This window comes from Pristiophorus japonicus, chromosome 18 (assembly GCF_044704955.1).
Source record: "Pristiophorus japonicus isolate sPriJap1 chromosome 18, sPriJap1.hap1, whole genome shotgun sequence".
NCBI classification, from domain to species: domain Eukaryota; kingdom Metazoa; phylum Chordata; class Chondrichthyes; family Pristiophoridae; genus Pristiophorus; species Pristiophorus japonicus.
In genome coordinates this window covers 102,433,695-102,452,860 of record NC_091994.1, presented here as the reverse complement: position 1 = coordinate 102,452,860, position 19,166 = coordinate 102,433,695, and the positions used below count along the sequence as shown (strand labels likewise).

General features: G+C 45.5%; 1 protein-coding gene across 1 annotated transcript in view; it reads right to left on the bottom strand.

Annotated features, from left to right (window-relative positions):
* The window catches only part of mmel1 (membrane metallo-endopeptidase-like 1), a 66,080-nt gene that overhangs the window by 11,669 nt on the left and 35,245 nt on the right, over positions 1-19,166 (bottom strand). The window contains exons 12-16 of the mRNA XM_070861007.1: positions 8,172-8,300; positions 6,512-6,610; positions 5,021-5,104; positions 3,922-4,025; positions 2,118-2,176 (exon numbers count right to left, since the gene is read on the bottom strand). Of these exons, the coding sequence (XP_070717108.1) occupies positions 2,118-2,176; positions 3,922-4,025; positions 5,021-5,104; positions 6,512-6,610; positions 8,172-8,300 (475 nt within the window). The remainder of the gene's footprint in view (positions 1-2,117; positions 2,177-3,921; positions 4,026-5,020; positions 5,105-6,511; positions 6,611-8,171; positions 8,301-19,166) is intronic.

Genomic DNA, 19,166 nt, shown 5'->3' with positions numbered 1-19,166 from the left:
AATGAAAGTTAAAAATGAAAACAGAAAACCCAATTTAGTGTGTGCCTAATTCTGGAGTGGTTTTGATGGAGTAAGTAGCAAGAAACTGTTCCCACTGGCAGGAGGGTCGGTAACCAGAGGAGACAGATTTAGGGTAATTGCCAAAAGAAACAGAGGGGAGATGAGGAGAACGTTTTACGTAGTAAGTTGTTGTGATCTGGAATGCACTGCCTGAAAGGGCGGTGGAAGCAGATTCAATAGTACCCCTGTACCTTTCAAAAGGGAATTAATAAATTCTTGAAGGGACAAATTTGCAGAGCTGTTGGGGAAAGAGCAGGTGGAGTGGGACTAATTAGAGAGCTCTTTCAAAGAACTGGTACAGGCACGATGGGCCGAGTGACCTAATTCTGTGCTGTATAATTCTATGATTCTTTCTAACATATCATCAAGTATCAGCCTTGTTCATTAGCACCACTCTTGTTTTGGAGTCACAGGATTGTGGGTTCCATTTCCTCCTAGGCCTCTCAAGCATGTGACGCATCCAGCTGAACCTAATCTTGTCCTCGCCCCATGTCACAGTGGTCTAGAAATACGATTGTACCCATTTTTGGGAGCAATCCCTGTGCCTGAGTGGATCGGCCTGAGGAGCAACCAATATTGGGCCTCGGGCCTCATCATCATCGAGCCGGCAAGCTGTGGACACCTAATAGGTGACCCCAGGCAGTGCGCCAATGTAGACAAATGGTAGATTGGGCCGCTGCAAAGCCAGATGCAGACATCAGTTGAGTTTAAAGAGGACTGGGAAGGGGGACAGCCAAAAATGTAGGGTAGGCAATTAAATCGGGAGGGTAGCAGTTGCCGATGATTTGGGTGGGGGGTAGGAGTGGGGATGGGGGAGTGGGGGTGGGGGCAGTGGGAGGGAGCGGGCAGGGGAGCAGTGGCTGTCAGCACCCCACATGTATTGAATGTGGGACTAGCTCCACAAATCATAAGTATATTTAAAAATGTTACTTTATTGGTTGTGGTAATGCAGAGGGGGCTTCAAACAGGCGTTAGGCCCCTTCATTTTCATAGACAAAAGGGCCTATTGCCTGTTTCACCTTGGCCCTGGACATTGCTAATGAACTTGTGCTTCCTGTCCGCCATGCTGGAGACGTAGGAGGCCATTTAGGACCCGTAAAATGGGCACTGTGCAGCCAAATTTCAAGGCCAGTCTTCCAACAGAGATTGCTGGATATTGATCAGGAGCAAAGACCCCAGCTGATTTACCCTTTCATAGCACTTGAGGGTTGGAAGCTAATTGTAGTGCCCCCTACTACTGACTTGGTTGAGATTGGCTAAGTAAAGCACACAATGGGCTGGATTTTCGATCTTCTGCCGCCCCTGTGAGCACTCCTGAGGGGCGGCAATTGTGATGGTAAGCACTTCCGGGCGAGCGGACAGCTTCCAGGGCCCCATCAACGTCGTTTTCAAGGGGGCGCGGAGCATTACCTCCTGGAAGAGGTGAGTCGGTGTATAACGCCCCTGGTTGCGACAGCGGCTCGAGTTTTGGCTTCTGCCCAATCCGTAGCGCACCGTAGAGCGCCGTGCTGGGACCGCCTGGTGGGAGCTGGCAGTCCGAGCTGTCGTGGCTGCAGTGAGATAAGTAATGCGACCTCAGGGAAATGGGATTGTTTTTTTTTGCGATTTATGTTGTGGTGGCGCGAGTTATTTATTGGGAATGTTTTGGGTGTTTTTTTTTTTTTTAAACAGGTTTTTCCTCCCCCAGGTCTGTCTTACAGTGCTCCGAGGTCAGCCCTTCAGCTCGGGATTTTCACTTGCTCAGCTGGCCTAGCGCTCTAGGAGAGGTGTGTAATGCCTCCCTTAGCGCTCCGCCCCACACTCAGGGCCCAGCTGATGAATTTTGCTGACTGAGGCGCAAACTGTTCCTGGGCGCAAGCTTTACCGCCCCACTGCCATTACCGCCCCGAAATGAGCAGAACCAAAAATCCAGCCCAATGAAATTGAGACTTTCCTTAGCTACATGGTTCTGCCATTCCTTGCTTTAAACAACTTAACAAATGAGGGGAACCTTAAACATCTATTTCCACAGTGCAACCAATATAAATTTTACGGCAATGTGTAGAATTATAACATACCTATCTGATTTTGATTCGGTGAATAAAAAGCATTTGCAACTGCAGCTCCAATAATCCATCTGAAATAAAGCAGATAATGAGGTGTTGAGGTCAAAAATGTGTGCTGGGTTTTACAATGCCTGCATGCTTTACTTGCCTTTATAGTGTTAAAAAGTCGCCCCATAAAAATTGCATGCGAACATGGTTCAAAGTGGCAAGATCTTGACCTTGTACTCCCAGTGAGGAGCCATGCTAGAAGAGAGCTCAGGTCAGAGAATTGGAATTACAACTGTGTGACCCTACCTCTGACCCATGTTCCCTTGTAATCGTTACTTCCGGACCACAAGGCAGTTTTAGCCCTCGAGTCTTTAAAATAATCGAAGGAACTGATGATATAGAGGCAAGTGTTTTTTTTTGACTGGACTAGACTAGAGGATCATAGATTTAAACTTCAGCCCCACATGAGGTTTCACCAGGAATCTCTTTCCTCAACGTGATTGTGATGCGTGGAATGGGCATCCGGAGTCCATCACTAAGCTGTTCCAAAACAAGTGACCTCCTTCTATGCTGTATAATTCTAAGTTTCTATCATATTAGCCCAGAATTTGTGGTCGGAGACTTCCTGTAGGCGGATGCCTCCGACCGCAAACATTTCTACGAAAGTACCTGGTGGTCGCGGAGGTTCGGAGACTTGCCCTCCTGGGGCTCTACGCGAAGACCTGCGTAAAGGCCCACGTATCCCAGGAGTGTATGGGTTTTGTATGCAACACTGGGATCACATAGGCTGGCCCAACTATCAGAGACCATGACGGTGTAGTTGTGCAAAGCACACTGGAGAGATCGGGCCTAATGGGCTTTTCCATTCTTACATATGGTTGCTTAATAATGCTCGATACCTTCACCAAGGCTCAAAAGAGGTGCTATTAGCTGTAATGGATGGCAAGAATCCCTTATCCCACTTAGATTTTCTCCTGAAGTTCCTGAGTCCTCCTGTGGTAGGGCCTGCGCTCCTGTACCTTGCCCATTGTTCATGTCTGAGCTAAGACTGCCGTGTTGTCAAACAAAGCAATTATAGAGAGAATCACAGCCCAGCCCAACATTACCATTAGCTGACACCCACATAATCACACATTACAGCAAGGGTGAATGGATTGTGATTAGGAGCAGGAACACTGGTTGGTTCTTGCCCTCTCGCTAGCTAGCTCATGGCCATTAAGGCCAACTCTAGCTAGGGTCAAGTAACTCGGTGCAAACCAGGAAACAACTTGAAACGTTCTTGTTTGTGCACCAGGGACTAACTTTACCCATTAGACCAGTCCTAAGATTTCCAACTATGCAAATCCTGAACCAGTCAACAACATACATTTATATCGAGTCTTTAATGTAGTAAAGCGTCCCAAGGTGCTTCACAGGAGTGTTATCAGACAAAATCTGACACCAAGCCGCATAAAGAGATATTAGAAAATTTCAGATTAATTTCAGATTCCAGCATCCACAGCATTTTGCTTATATGTAATAAAGAGATATTAGGACAGGTGACCAAAAGCTTGGTCAAAGAGGTAGGTTTTAAGGATAGGCTTAAAGGGGGAGAGAGAGGTAGAGAGGAGGAGTGGTTTAAGCAGAGGAATTCCAGAGCTTAAGGTCCAGGCAGCTGAAGGCACGGCTACCAATGGTGGAGCAAAAGTAATTGGGAATGCACAAGAGACCAGAATTGGAGGAGCGCAGAGATCTCAGTTGTGGAGGGCTGGAGTAGGTTAGCAAGATAGCAAGGGGAGAGGCCATGGAGGCATTTGAACACAAGGATCGCTATGGTGTAGATACTTACACATCTTGATCCACTTGCTCCCGTAGTTTCCTCAGACTTTTCTGTACCCCTGTCTTCTGAATTTCAAGGACGTTTTCGAAGTATTTGTTTTCACTGAAGTTTAGCTGGATAAAGTACAACATTTATCAATGCCACACAGTTTGTGACGTCTGTTAATGTGAACTCTGATGTGTATGTTAGAGACAATTCAGTTGGCATCAATGAAGAATAACCTGTGAGGACAGTGCTTGTGCTTGGCAATACATTGTGCATTATCACTCCATTCAGTTCGACAATTGGTCACAATTATTAATCCTTCAGTGTTGATGTATTCCTGCATAAACTGCATGAAATATACTAGCACTTGGGGTTGCTATAACACATATTGCCAGCAACAAGATAAGGAAAGGATTAAAAATAGGATATATCTTTTCTTGTGACACTGTAGTATGTATATTATGAACGATAATGGATATATTGGAATGTTTACCGGCGATGCTCTCACCTCTCTCTATGTTCAGATAATGGTTGCAAACTGCCTGAGTTATGACGTTACCTGAATTACTATCTTGTAATCACCATTTAATCTTATTATTCTCTATTTACATCAATTTAATTCTCTCGTGCCAAGAGATTTTTCCAACAATGGAAAGCATTACTCGATTTCCCACAACTTGGGGCAGATCACTGCCAAAGGCCAAGATATCAAATGTCCAAAATTTGAAGGTGTACAAGTCAGTGGCATAAAACTGAACGCTATGTTAAGGGAGCGAAATCAGTTTAACTAAAGGAGACGATTGGTTTGGAGAACAAAGTGACTGTCAGAGCTGAAGACTTGTGCGGAAAATTTACTGCAGGGCTCTTCCCAGAACCCCGTGGGGTTCCTGTCAAGGGTGATGCCCTACACATACTAATGACCCCGTCCCGCCAATGTGGGACAGGGCAACATTTGCAGACACTTGGGAGTCCCGTCTCACTGCTCTTCTGGCAGTAAAGCAGGGACCCTGTAATTTTGATCTCTTGACTTTAGCAAATGATACATATCAATGGATTTCATAAAGAGTAGATTTGAGCAAGGTTACGTCCATTGTAGATCCATCCCATAATCTATCATACTCACATGTGCGTATTCCTGATCCAGCCGGGGATTGCTGTTTTCCAGTATGTAGTCTGGGTATCCAATTTGCTCTTTTATTGCCAGAGCCTTTGAGATATACAAGTAGAAAGAGATGCTCAGAATAATTAGCAAGGGTCAGGGGCTAGATATCCGCACCTCTCCCGGCCTCACCCCTGGTGATTTTGCGATGGTTTGTGGCAGAAGATTAGGACAGTCCAATTGGCATCAGCACCCTGGACCAGGCTTCCCAACGCTAATCACTGTCCAGTGGCTCCTGTTGGAAAGGGTATGGACATTGGGCGAGGACAGAATCTGGCTGTGATACCCTCCATTCGAGAATAGCCCGCCACTTTTCACTATTTGAGGATCTGAGTGGCTGTAGAATTGAAGCTCGCCAAGAGTCAATGGGATGGAAAATCAGCGCCGCCCGAAATGGGCCACACTGACCGCTTCTGATGTGTTTTCACCACCGCCATGGATGAGGTGGCCTCCTGTGTGAAATTCAACTCTTTGGCATTTTTTTTGGAGTGGACCAGAAGTCGGTCATAATAGGGGCGGAAGTGCGGCGGTGAGCACTCTCGAGGGGCAGAAGTGGAGGTGGAACGGAGTCTCCGCCGCTGTCAGTCATCAGCCTGGTGCCGATGATGTCATGACGCGTGTGTGTCACCACGGATCTCCCCTTCACTTAAAGGGGAGGGCCGCTGTGAGTTCTGCCATTATTTTAGTTCGGTCCACTGGGCCACCAGGGAGGGTTTCGGCCGGGCCAGCAGCATGGCACCCAAGAGGGGGTGCCAGGCTGCCTGTTGGCGGCCCGGACGAACTCGGGGGCATAATTGTTGGGCTGACCTGGCAGTCGGCCGACAAAAAAAAAACTGGCGGCCGCAGCAGTCTGCCCTCCCCTTGTATAACCGCCGCACAGCCATGTCGCACACACTGAAAACACAGTGCACCGACAGAAAAAGCTGTTGGGGGCACCGCTCGGTGGCCCAAAAGATTTTTGATGCTGAATTTCTATGGAGGTGAGGGAGATCGGTGGTGCACACTTTGATGATGCACTTAGGAGGGGTCGGCAGCAGCTGCAAAAATCAACTCGGTGAAATATCGCCCGGGTTGATATTTCGCCCCCTCTCCCCGATAGGGGTTGCTATGCCAATTGTTGCTACCCTACTTGAGATAAGCTACCACAGCACACAATGGTGGTGTAACCTGGGGCCCTCCTGGCCTGTGTGGCTCAGTACCACCCTGGGTGGCACATTTACTAAAGGTGCCAATGATAGGGACCTCAGGATTATGATTTTTCCATGAGAATAAATGTCAATGATAAATTAGAATCCTTGAGGCAGCATCATCCTGGGATCAGAACTGAATTCATTCGCTGTTTCACTGAATGGAAAACTCCTACAGATTTATACCACCCCTCAACCCCCCACAATAACCTTTAACTTTTGTAGGAAGTTAAAGTCAGGTACAAAGTGTCATTAAATAGAAACTGACCTTCCCCTGTGCTTTCTCCTTAGAAGCTTCATCCATCCACTCCAGCTCATCCAATGTTTCAATAAACACTTCTCGAATTTTATCAATTAAATCCTTTACCTGAAAAGGGAAAAGTGATCAATGGACGACATCAACAATAGGAGAACAACTCAATCCCTGGGATGTGAATGATCTCATCAAACATCTGTATAAATGTCAGCCAGTGCCTCAGATGGTAGCACTCTCACCTCTGGGTCAGAAGGTTGTGGGTTCAAGTCCCACTCCAGCGACTTGAGCACAAAATCTTGGCTGACACTCCAGTGCCAGTGCTGAGGGAGTGCTGCACTGTCGGAGGTGCCATCCTTTGGATGAGATGTTAAACTGAGGCACCATCTGCACTGGGAGGTGGATGTAAAATATCCAATGGCACTATTCAAAGAAGAGCAGGGAGTTCTTCAGGTGTGCTGACCAATATTTCTCCCTTAACCAACTTTACTGAAACAGGATATCTGGTCCTTATCCCATAGCTGTTAGTGGGGCCTTGCTGTGTAGAAATTGGCTGTGGCGTTACCTACATTACAACAGTGATTACACTTTAAGAAGTACTTCATTGGCTGTAAAGCACTTTGGGATGTTCTGCAAGTCTTTTTTTCCAAAAACAGACTAGCTGATCACTCATCTGATGGATATGGAACATTGCTGGCATCGAAGAACTTCTACATTGCTCTGCATAACGAGTGCAGCAACTTCTTTTTAATGTCCCATCCAAAAGATGGCACTCTGACATTGCAGCAACCCATTAGTACTGCACTGAAATTTCAGTTCAATTCTTGGCGTGGAGCTTGAACCTACAACCATTTCACTCCAAGGCTAATGAACCAAGCTGGTACTTATTTGCAAAGTGTGGAGCTGATGCAGCTATTTAGCAGCAGGATACTTAGCACGACCTGACCTGCGTGAGAACGCCAGCGGCAGGTCGGGGCCATAAAAGGAACGGAGGTTGGTGGCCCGGGAGCAGTGTGGAGGAGTACTACGCCAGGGAGCAGCGCGAGCTGGTGCAGGAGGGCGACGGCAGTGAAGAGTGACGTCATCAAGGTCCAGGTCGGTGATTGGAGCGTGGGCAGATACAGCAGGAGCGGCGAGAGACTATGGAGGGATGTGATCGGGGCCCAGGGGAGGCGTGAGTTCGGGGCCAGGGGCAGCACGGGCCAGCCCACACTGCGATATGTGTGCGCACTAGATCTGTGCAGCAGAGCTGGTCTTGGGTAATCCTTGCCACTGGACCAAGACCTAGCTCTGTCAAACCCGTGTGGTGGCTGGTGTGCAACGACCACCACACATTAAAAAAAATCCACACACAGGCATCTTCCACCCTTCGGGTCCTTCATTGAACTCATCCTTTTTTGGCGTGGAAGCAAGTCATCCTCATTTCAAGGGACTACCTATGATGATGATGGTGCAGCAACTTGAAGTTAAAGATAACCTGGGAATCATCCGTGCTACTGCTGCTGTTCTCTGTGTTTTGTGCTGTCAGAATATATACTAATTAAACTGGGACCGTTCAGAACTTTGACACAGGTTGCAGCATTCTTGCAAGGGGCTCTGGAGCAAGACATTGGTTGAGATTGTGGTCCTCGACAAAAAAAACCTACTGACTGACACTGATCTACATGCTACGTACCATTCTTTTGCTCTCGCCAGCAAATGTCTCCCTTACATAAAGTGCTCCCACTGCATTTTCCATGTTGCTGTTGATGAAGCTGGCACATTCTCGCCAACGAGCTTCTTCCATAGTGGTTCCAAAAAGTGCCTGCGGTAATGAAGGTTCATTTTAGGTTAGTAATAAGTTATGTTCACAAAAATTGATCACTGCACTTTGAGGTGTGAAGTGGTTTGAAATGATTCAGTGTGATAAACTGCTGCATAAATATAAACACGTGCATAAAGCATCAGAATTAGATCTTCGCTCTTACCCAGCTTAGTTATTACGATTTATGACTAGTAACAATTGTAACTCTGAAATGCAAGTGCCATTCTTGTGCGTGTAAGGTGATCATTTGGTAGCGTTCTTGCTTTTGAGTCAGAAAGCTATGGGTATAGAGCCTGTACAAGCATTTGAGAGCGTTATATAGGGCATTACTTCAGTGAAGTACTGACAGAGTATGCTGCATTGTCAGCGACGCCTTCTTATAGATGAGGTTTTAAACAAGGGCCCTATATAGGTGAAGATTCTATGTTGCTATTCTCCCAGTGCCCTGGCCTTCCTTAACAAATACCCTTGAGAAAGTATAAGCTGATGATGCATGTCTGTGAAATGTTCCTGGTGCAGACTGGGTGGCATGTTTATTTATTTCACAGTGTTTTGAGATATTTCAACATGATAAGGTGCAATTATTACAGCCCAGGAATGGTTGTTGTTGCTATCAGTCAACGAAGGCTAAAGATGATGTTCCTCTTTTCATTATTTTAATATAGTCACTGAGCTGTTTATCTAAAATGATCGAAACCTCCACTAAAATAGCGGAAAGGGAGACGTCACATAATTGCGTTAAACTATTGATATGACCAAGAGCCATTTCTAGGCCAAATAATTATTGACCCCCAAATTCCACAGGAGTTCTACCAGTCTCTGCCGTGACCTTGGTGGGAAACCAGTGTAATCCCCAAAGAAACAGGGGTGACCTGGTTACAATGAGTCTCTGCCCTTACTGCAAAGCTCTCTGACCTGTAGGGAGAAAGCACCTCAGTTCTCCTTTACAGGGCAAATGATGACCTGTGGCCAGGGTTAGCATTAACGCCAGGGACTCCCACTCCTGGCCTTGGATGGGGCCCCCGTGTATCAGTAGCAGTCAGTATACCAAGGAAGATGAGGTGTACTGGCCTCCACAAGAGCACATGTGGATAGTGGGGTTCGCACCTAGCAAACGACCAAGACCTCTGAAAAGAAGTCCTGGGTTGGCCTCCTTGCTTGGGGTCAATTGTAGTGGAGGGAGGCTCAAGGCTGGAAACTAACCACCCCCATGACCATCACATACTCCACACATGCAGTGCACCTGTAAACTTCATCCATGCAAATGAAGTGCCCTCCTGCAAATTCTGGCAGAGGCTAGAGTTGGAGGGCACCATTAGGATCACAGTCCATAAAATTTCAGGGCCATTTTTTATTACTATTAAATTACCTGTGGTGTTGCCTGATGATTAATATACGTTTTTTTTTAAATATACATGATAATGGCAGAGTTGGGGGAAAAAGACTTCTGAATCTTGCTCCTAGTGGCCAGGGCCTGCAACTGTATTGTGATGGTTGACATAGCAAAATTTAGGAAATGTTGACATTGCAATTTACAATGGCAAATGTGAACACAAAAGCCAAACCAAAAATCTTAACAAGTAAAGTAATAAGCCAGATTTTACTGGAGCGTGTTGGGGAAGGAGCTGCAGTTTTCACAAGGCTAATGGCAGAGCAGCGCAAATCATCCAGCGATTCGCAACTCAGCTACTAGTTTTTTTAAAAATGCACTAATAACAAAGTGCGCATTAAACTCGCCGGTATTTTACCAGCTAATTTTGGGCCAATGTTTGTGGACAGGAAATACACACCTTGCGCAAGATTTCTAATAATATATACTGGTGTCTGCAGTCATGTAAGTAAGCAGCGCATAATGGAACTTAAGTTATTTGGCTACAGGTTTAACAATGCCCTTTAGTATCCTTACTGAAATTCTGATTGAAGTCATAAAGTCTAAAAATCTGAGGCAGCAGGGTGCCTTTTATGGACACAAGAAATACACTTGTAAAAAGTTAGAACAACTTGTTAAAGCACAGAAAATCTGGTAATTAACTGTATAAGGTCGATTGTCTGATTCTAATAACAGCTTTTACTGTTGTGTTCTGATAAAGTATGTACCTGAAATGTTAACTTGTCTTTTATCTTTACAGATGCTGGCTGATCTGTTATATATTTCTGGGCTTATTACAGTCGTTACTGTGTTACTGAGGGATTCGAGTTAATCAAGAACTATGCCTCAGTAAAGTGCATTGGCAGAATGGTTTGGCTGTGTAACTGACCTGAACTGAAAGTTATTCCTTGGTCGTTGGATTGATTCTATAAAAGGAAATAAGGAAAGATGATTTAACCTGCTTCCTGTGCATTAGTAATCATAACAGGAAGAATCCCTCTGGTCACTATTTCTGATGAAATGGTAAGTGTGTTCTTTTAATGTCAAATTCAGTCATGCTGCACTCTCAGCACACAGCTTCCTAGACAGGCAATAGGGCTGTAACACTAGAAATAGGGATCAGAGGTACCCCCCCCAGCTATGTTTACAATATTGCTATTGACATCCTGGGGGTCGCTATTGACCAGAAACTCAACTGGACCAGCCACATAAATGTCATGGCTACTAGAGTGGGTCAGAGGCTGGATATTCTCAAAGCCTCTCCAACACCTACAAGGCACAAGTCAGGAGTGTAATGGAATATTCTCTATTATGCTCATTATAAGGATGAAACTGAATACTGTATGCAATGAGTAAGTGTGACCTTAGCTCCTTTAATTGAACTCCAGAGTGCTGGTACAGCGTGGGAGGCCTGCTTATATACAGTGCTCCCAAGGGATGCTGGGATCCCTTAGGACTCCAACCGATAGGCCCTCTGGTGGTGGTGTGATACAGGTTGCCAAGGGTTACATACATAACATCACTCCCTCGTAAAGTCAACAGTACACTTATTTACAGGGTGAGATGATCTGGGGCTTTACGCTCCCTTGTCGATCGTCTCGGTACAAATGCAGGTGTTGGTGAGTTGGTTGCTTCTTCACTGGGCTGCTGGGCAGCTGGCCTTGCTGGGCTGCTGGGGATGGTAAGTTCGGCTTCGTGGTCAACCGTGATGTCAGTAGCCACCTTTATGTGTGTTGGTGGTGTCCTCTTCGGGTTGCTCGTAGCTGTTAGTGAACTGCAATTTGGTTTGGCCCAAATGCTTTCTGCACGTTAGTCCATTGGTCAATTTGACCTGAAACACCCTACTCCCCTCTTTGGCTATGACCGTGCCAGCAAGCCATTTGGAGCCAACATAACTGAGTACAAACACAGGGTCACTGACCTCAATATCACGTGACAAGTTTGCGCGATCATGGTACATGCTTTGTTGATGCCGCCTGCCCTCGACGTGATCATGGAGATCAGGGTGGACAAGAGAGAGCCTTGTTTTGAGCACCCTTTTCATGAGCAGCTCGGCTGGGGGAACCCCAGTGAGCGAGTGGGGTCTGGTGCGGTAGCTGAGCAGGACTCGGGACAGTCAGGTCTGCAGGGAGCCTTCCGACATGCGTTTCAAGCTTTGCTTGATGATTTGAACTGCCCATTCTGTCTGGCCATTGGATGCGGGCTTGAACAGGGCAGATGTGACGTGCTTGATCCCAAAGCGGGTCATGAATGAGTCGGAGAGGCAGCATGGGGAGGCCTATAAATAGGCCCAGCGGCAGTTGGTGAGTCAGCGGCAGTCGGTGAGTCGGAGAGGCGTGGCTTGTGCAGCTGGGTCAGAAAGCAAAAAAGAAGTAGAAGAAATTGAAAAGTGACGTCATAGCCAAGGGGGTAAGTGATTGGCTGGTGATTGGTAAGTAGTTTTCGATTTCTTTCTTTATCAGTAAGTAACCTTTTAACATTGTTGTTGCCCAATTAAGTTAATCCAAGGGTTAAGTCATGGCAGGAGAGCTCGGACACGTGTTATGCTCTTCCTGTACTATGTGGGAACTCAGGGACGCTTCCGGTGTCCCTGACAACTACGTGTGCGGGAAGTGCATCCGCCTGCAGATCCTGACGGACCGCATTGCAGCACTGGAGCTGCGGGTGGATTCACTCTGGAGCATGCATGATGCTGAGAATGACGTGAGTAGCATGTTTAGCGAGTTGGTCTCACTGCAGGTAAAGGGTACATAGCCCGATAGTAAATGGGTGACCAACAGGAAGAGCAGTGCAAGGAAGGTAGTGCAGGGGTCCCCTGTCGTCATCCCCCTGCAAAACAGATACACTGCTTTGGCTACTGTTGGGGGGGGATGACTCTTCAGGGGAAGACAGCAGCAGCCAAGTTCATGGCACTGTGGGTGGCTCTGCTGCACAGGAGGGCAGGAAAAAGAGTGGGAGAGCGATAGTGATAGGGGATTCAATTGTAAGGGGAATAGATAGGCATTTCTGCGGCTGCAACCAAGACTCCAGGATGGTATGTTGCCTCCCTGGTGCAAGGGTCAAGGATGTCTTGGAGCGGGTGCAGGATATTCTGAAAAGGGAGGGTGAACTGCCAGTTGTCGTGGTGCATATAGGTACCAACGATATAGGTAAAAAACGGGATGAGGTCCTACGAGAAGAATTTAAGGAGCTTGGAGCCAAATTAAAAAGTAGGACCTTAAAAGTAGTAATCTCAGGATTGCTACCAGTGCCACGTGCTAGTCAGAGTAGGAATCGCAGGATAGCTCAGATGAATGCGTGGCTTGAGGAGTGGTGCAGAAGGGAGGGATTCAAATTCCTGGGACATTGGAACCGGTTCTGGGGTAGGCGGGACCAGTACAAACCGGACAGTCTACACCTGGGCAGGACCGGAACCAATGTCCTAGAGGGAGTGTTTGCTAGTGCTGTTGGGGAGGAGTTAAACTAATATGGCAGGCGGATGGGAACCTATGCAGGGAGGCAGAGGGAAATAAAAGAGAGACAGAGGCAAAAGACAGAAAGGAGAATAGGAAAAGTGGAGGGCAGAGAAACCCAAGACAAAAATTAAAAAGGGCAACATTACAGCAAAATTTTAAAGGGGCAAAGTGTGTTAAAAAGACAAGCCTGAAGGGTCTGTGCCTCAATGCGAGGAGTATTCGGAATAAGGTGGACAAATTAACTGCACAGATAGCAGTTAATGGATATGATGTAATTGGCATCACAGAGACATGGTTCCAGGATGACCAAGGCTGGGAACTCAACATTCAAAGGTATTCAACATTTAGGAAGGATAGACAGAAAGGAAAAGGAGGCGGGGTGGCGTTACTGGTTAAAGAGAAAATTAATGCAATAGTAAGGAAGTACATTGGCTTGGATGATGTGGAATCGGTATGGGTGGAGCTACGGAATACCAAAGGACAGAAAACGCTGGTGGGAGTTGTATTCAGACCACCAAACAGTAGTAGTGAGGTTGGGAACACGTCAAACAAGAAATAAGGGATGTGTGCAATTAAAGGTACAGCAGTTATCATGGGCGACTTTAATTTACATATAGATTGGGCTAACCAAAATGGTAGCAATGCAGTGGAGGAGGATTTCCTGGAGTGTATTAGGGATGGTTTTCTTGACTAATATGTCGAGGAATCAACTAGAGAGCTGGCCATCCTAGACTGGGTGATGTATAATGAGAAGGGATTAATTAGCAATCTTGTTGTGCGAGGCCCCTTGGGGAAGAGTGACCATAACATGGTAGAATTATTTATTAAGATGGAGTGTGACACAGTTAATTCAGGAACTAGGGTCCTGAACTTAAGGAAAGCTAACTTCGACGGCATGAGGCATGAATTGGCTAGAATAGACTGGCAAATGATACTTAAAGGGTTGACGGTGGATAGGCAATGGCAAACATTTATAGATCACATGGATGAACTTTTTTTTTTCACTTTAAATTTAGTGAAGAGAGGAGGTTATCGACCAAGGAATCGTTACAGCGGAAATCTTTTAAAAGCCAACTTCACAGCATCACACAGGCAGAAACATGTTGATGTACAGTGGCGTGGGGAGCTGGCTCTGGCTGTCAGCCAACAATGAGGATGTTAACTGATGGTAGAAACAGGAGCAACTAATATTGCTGCAGCTGCTGCACTGACAGAACAGTTTTATACTCTTGGGATGTACTTTTATTTTGCTTCAGGAATGTGACCCAGCATTTTATGGTTCAATTAACAATTTAAGTGGGCAATAGAGGCTTTTAAAAGGCATTGATCCAGAGATGATGAGGGGCCCACATCCCCAAGTGCCTCTTCCTTCTAGTTTACCATAATCTGTGTCTGGATTTATGCCCATGCCTTCTTTCATTGAGGGAGCTAGGTGAAGGGGCTAGGTCCATAGTCCAGGATACCTCAAGGATGAATGCAGTAGGAGAGAAGTCAAGAAATCTTTTAAAAGGAGCTTTTAATCAGCAGTGCTCTCATGTGTGCCACATAAGAGGTTACTGCACAAGTTAGAAGTACACAGGGTTGGGGGTAATATATTACCATGGATTGAAGATTGGCTAACTAACAGAAAAGAGAGAGTCGGGATAAATGGGTTAATTTCCGGTTGGCAAACAATGACTAGTGGGGTGCCGCAGGAATCAGTGCTGGTGCCTCAACTATTTATAATCTATATTAATGACTTGGATGAAGGGACTGAGTGTAATGTAGCCAAGTTTGTTGATGATACAAAGATGGGTGGGAAAGCAAATCGTGAGAAGGACACAAAAAGTCTGCAAAGGGATATAGACAGGCTAAGTGAGTGGGCAAAAAATTGGCAGATGGAGTATAATGTAGGAAAATATGCGGTTATCCACTTTGGCAGAAATAACAGAAATGCAAATTATAATTTAAATAGAGAAAAATTGCAAAATGCTGCAGTACAAAGGGACCTGGGGTCCTTGTGCATGGAACACAAAAAGTTAGTATGCAGGTACAGCAAGTAATCAGGAAGGCAAATGGAATGTTGGCCTTTATTGCAAGGGGGAATAGAGTATAAAAGCAGAGAAGTCCTGCTACAACTGTACAGAGTATTGATGAGGCCACACCTGGAGTACTGCGTACAGTTTTGGTCTCCGTATTTAAAGAAGATATACTTGCATTGGAGGCTGTTCAGAGAAGGTTCACTAGGTTGATTCCAGAGATGAAGGGGCTGACTTATGAAGATAGGTTGAGTAGATTGGGCCTATACACATTGGAGTTCAGAAGAATGAGAGGTGATCTTATTGAAACTTATAAGATAATGGGGCTCGACAAGGTGGATGCAGAGAGGATATTTCCACTCATTGGGGAAACTAGAACTAGGGGGCATAGTCTCAGAATAAAGGGCCGCCCATTTAAAACTGAGTTCAGGAGAAATTTCTTCCCTCAGTGGGTTGTAAATCAGTGGAATTCACTGCCTCAAAGAGCTGTGGAGGCTGGGTCATTGAATATATTTAAGGCGGAGATAGACAGATTTTTGAGCAATAAGGGAATAAAGGGTTATGGGGAGCGGGCAGGGAGTGAAGCTGAGTCCATGATCAGATCAGCCATGATCAAATTAAATGGCGGAGCAGGTTCGAGGGGCCAAATGGTCTACTCCTGCTCCTATTTCTTATGTTCTTATATTATAGATACCGAGTGTCAATCTCCGGGGCACTGAAACTCTAGCTTTTGCTAATTTCACTGATAAAGTAGCTGCGGATAATGAAAGTGTAATTTGTGGAGATTGAGCAAATTGATCGGTTTTGAGCACGGCTAGGAAGAAGAGACAACACCAGTTGACTGTGGAAATCCCTAAATCCCTGTAGTGTACCTCAATTTTCAGAAGGAATTCGACAAAACTCTACCTGAATGGCTTTCAGTTAAACTCAACACTATAAAGATTGAAGACAGACCCTGGGAATGAACAAAATTATTTGCTGGAGTAGAAAAGAATGAATACTTGTTCAAGGAGTTATAGGAGATATTACATAGGATATACTGCACAGAAACAGGCCATTCGGTCCAACTAGTCCATGCCAGAAATTACTGAGTGGGATGCCCCAGTGCCTAGCTGGGACCACTACGGTTTCTCATTTACCTAAATGACTTGGATTCAGAAACTCAATACAAACTGGTCAATTTGTAGATGACTAGGAGGGGACAATGGAATTGAAGGAAGCAGCTCAGAAACTACAGAATGAGCTGGATAAAATACAGTGAGCAGAGCAATGGCAGATGAAATTTAATGCAAACAAGCACATAGGAAGGAAAAAAAGCAGCACTTTATAAATGGTGTTGCACGAGCCAAGAAGGACCAAGGTGTCCCAGCAGACTCAACACTAAACATGTCAAACCAGTACAGAGCAACAATCAGCAAAGCCAACAGAATGTCAAGCTACAGAGCCAAGACATTAGAATACAAGTCGGAGATTGTAATAATGGCACTGTACAGTCCTCTGGTCAGATCACACCTCCAGATACTGTGTCCAGTTCCAGTCACTGGGCACATTCGTGCTTTAAAAGCAGGGCAGGGAGGAGCCACAAGGCAGAGCCTTCATATCAAAGGTTGTGAGGAAAGAGTGGACTAAGTCTAGGCAGAAGGTGCAGAGGAGCTGATCCTATAGAGGTACGGTAATGCAGTGGTTATGGCACGGTCAAGCCACACCTGGTGACTGGTGACTAGGCCAGGTGTGTGCTATGTACAGTTAAGTTTGCAACCCTCTATATTGAGAAAGTGGAGATGGGGGCTGTGCTGTGGACGGGAGCAATGATTGATTTTTAATAGTGTGCTGATTTTTAAATCAATATTCCCCATCCCATCCCTCAGCACAGCATCCAATGACTCCAAAGATCATAAAGGTGGGTAGAGAAGTACAGTCAATTGAAACATAACAGGTCAGAGGGGAGATGGAGCAGAGATGGACAACATCAATAAATTGTTAGCAAGACCAAGAGAAGCTAGTCAGCAAGCAGATAAACCAAGTGTCTTGAATGAGGAGGAAAGCCAGAATGAAGAAACAAGTCCTTCACCTATTAGTTTTAGGTCTTAGTTTGCAGAATTTATTGAGTAGGGGGGAGCAGAGGGGGTGTAGTTGGTGCTGAGTGAAAACACATGTTAATAGATGACATTTAAAAGTTGAACATCCTACAGGATTAAAATGAGTACAATATTTTGACTCGGGGCAATTATTATTACACAGTTGAACTATAACAGATGGCTACATTTATAAAGGGAGTGGTTCGCCTCTGTTGTTTAAAATTGCTTTTATTATGACAGAATGCTGTGGAAATTATTCCACATAAGTTGCTCTCGTGGCATTGCTCCTGGACCAAAATCCGAAAGGAAAATTCTGCATCTTTATTTCTGTAACGTCTCTCTACTTTTCTCCCACTCTCTGCATCTTTCTGTTCCCCCTTCCTGTGTCTCGGTTCGCCTTCCACTCTTTCTCGCTTTCCACAGCGGTCACATACTTTCTCATATTGTCAGGACTGTTCTGTTGCCCTACTCCTTGTCTCCCTCTTTCTGTAGATGCGTCCTCCCCTCGTTCTCATCTCCCCTCAGTAGGTCTGGCACTCTCTCTGCATCGCTGTCACACATTTTCTTTCTATAGGGTTTCATTTTACTCCAGTAGCATTTTGGTCAATTGATTTGACTACATTTCCTAGTGTGCTATTTTAAGCAGGTTTAACAAATGTGTTATTTATTTTTTATGCAGCAGGTTGTTGCATGTGGAGTGCTTTGCCGCAGGGATTGGTTGAGGCAGAGAACAATTGCATCTGTTAAGGGGGAAATCAGATAAATATTTGAAGAGGAGGAAAATACAAGACTATGGACAGAGATTGGGGTAGTTGGATAAATTCTGGATTGCTCTATTACAAAAATGTTGGGCCAAATGACCGCCTTCTGTGCCGTATTTTAAATGAATCCTTTAACCCATTACCAGAGGAATGAAACCTTTAAGTGTGTCTCATTCTGTATTTACTCCACTCTGTATGCTTCACACACTTCAATGATTTAGATGAAGGAATTGAGTGTAATATCTCCAAGTTTGCAGATGACACTAAGCTGGGTGGCGGTGTGAGCTGTGAGGAGGATGCTAAGAGGCTGCAGGGTGACTTGGACAGGTTAGGTGAGTGGGCAAATGCATGGCAGATGCAGTATAATGTGGATAAATGTGAGGTTATCCATTTTGGTGGCAAAGACACGAAGGCAGAATATTATCCGAATGGTGGCAGATTAGGAAAAGGGGAGGTGCAACAAGACCTGGGTGTCATGGTACATCAGTCATTGAAAGCTGGCATGCAGATACAGTAGGAGATGAAGAAGGCAAAAGGTATGTTGGCCTTCATAGCTAGGGGATTTGAGTATAGAAGCAGGGAGGTCTTACTGCAGTTGTACAGGGCCTTAGTGAGGCCTCTACTGGAATATTGTTTTCAGTTTTGGTCTCCTAATCTGAGGAAGGACGTTCTTGCTATTGAGGGAGTGCAGTGAAGGTTCACCAGACTGATTTCCGGGATGGCAGGACTGACATATGAGGAGAGACTGGATCGACAGGGCCTGTATTCACTGGAGTTTAGAAGGATGAGGGGATCTCATAGAAACATATAAAATTATGATGGGTCTGGACAGGTTAGATGCAGGAAGAATGTTCCCAATGTTGGGGAAGTCCAGAACCAGGGGACACAGTCTAAGAATAAGGGGTAAGCCATTTAGGACTGAGATGAGGAGAAACTTCTTTACTCAGAGAGTTGTTAACCTGTGGAATTCTCTACTGCAGAGAGTTGTTGATGCCAGCTCATTGGATATATTCAAGAGGGAGTTAGATATGGCCCTTACAGCTAAAGGGATCAAGGGGTATGGAGAGAAAGCAGGAAAGGGGTACTGAGGTGAATGATCAGCCATTGAATGGTGGTGCAGGCTCAAAGGGCTGAATGGCCTACTACTAAACCTATTTTCTGTTTCTATGTTTCATCTCTGTATGT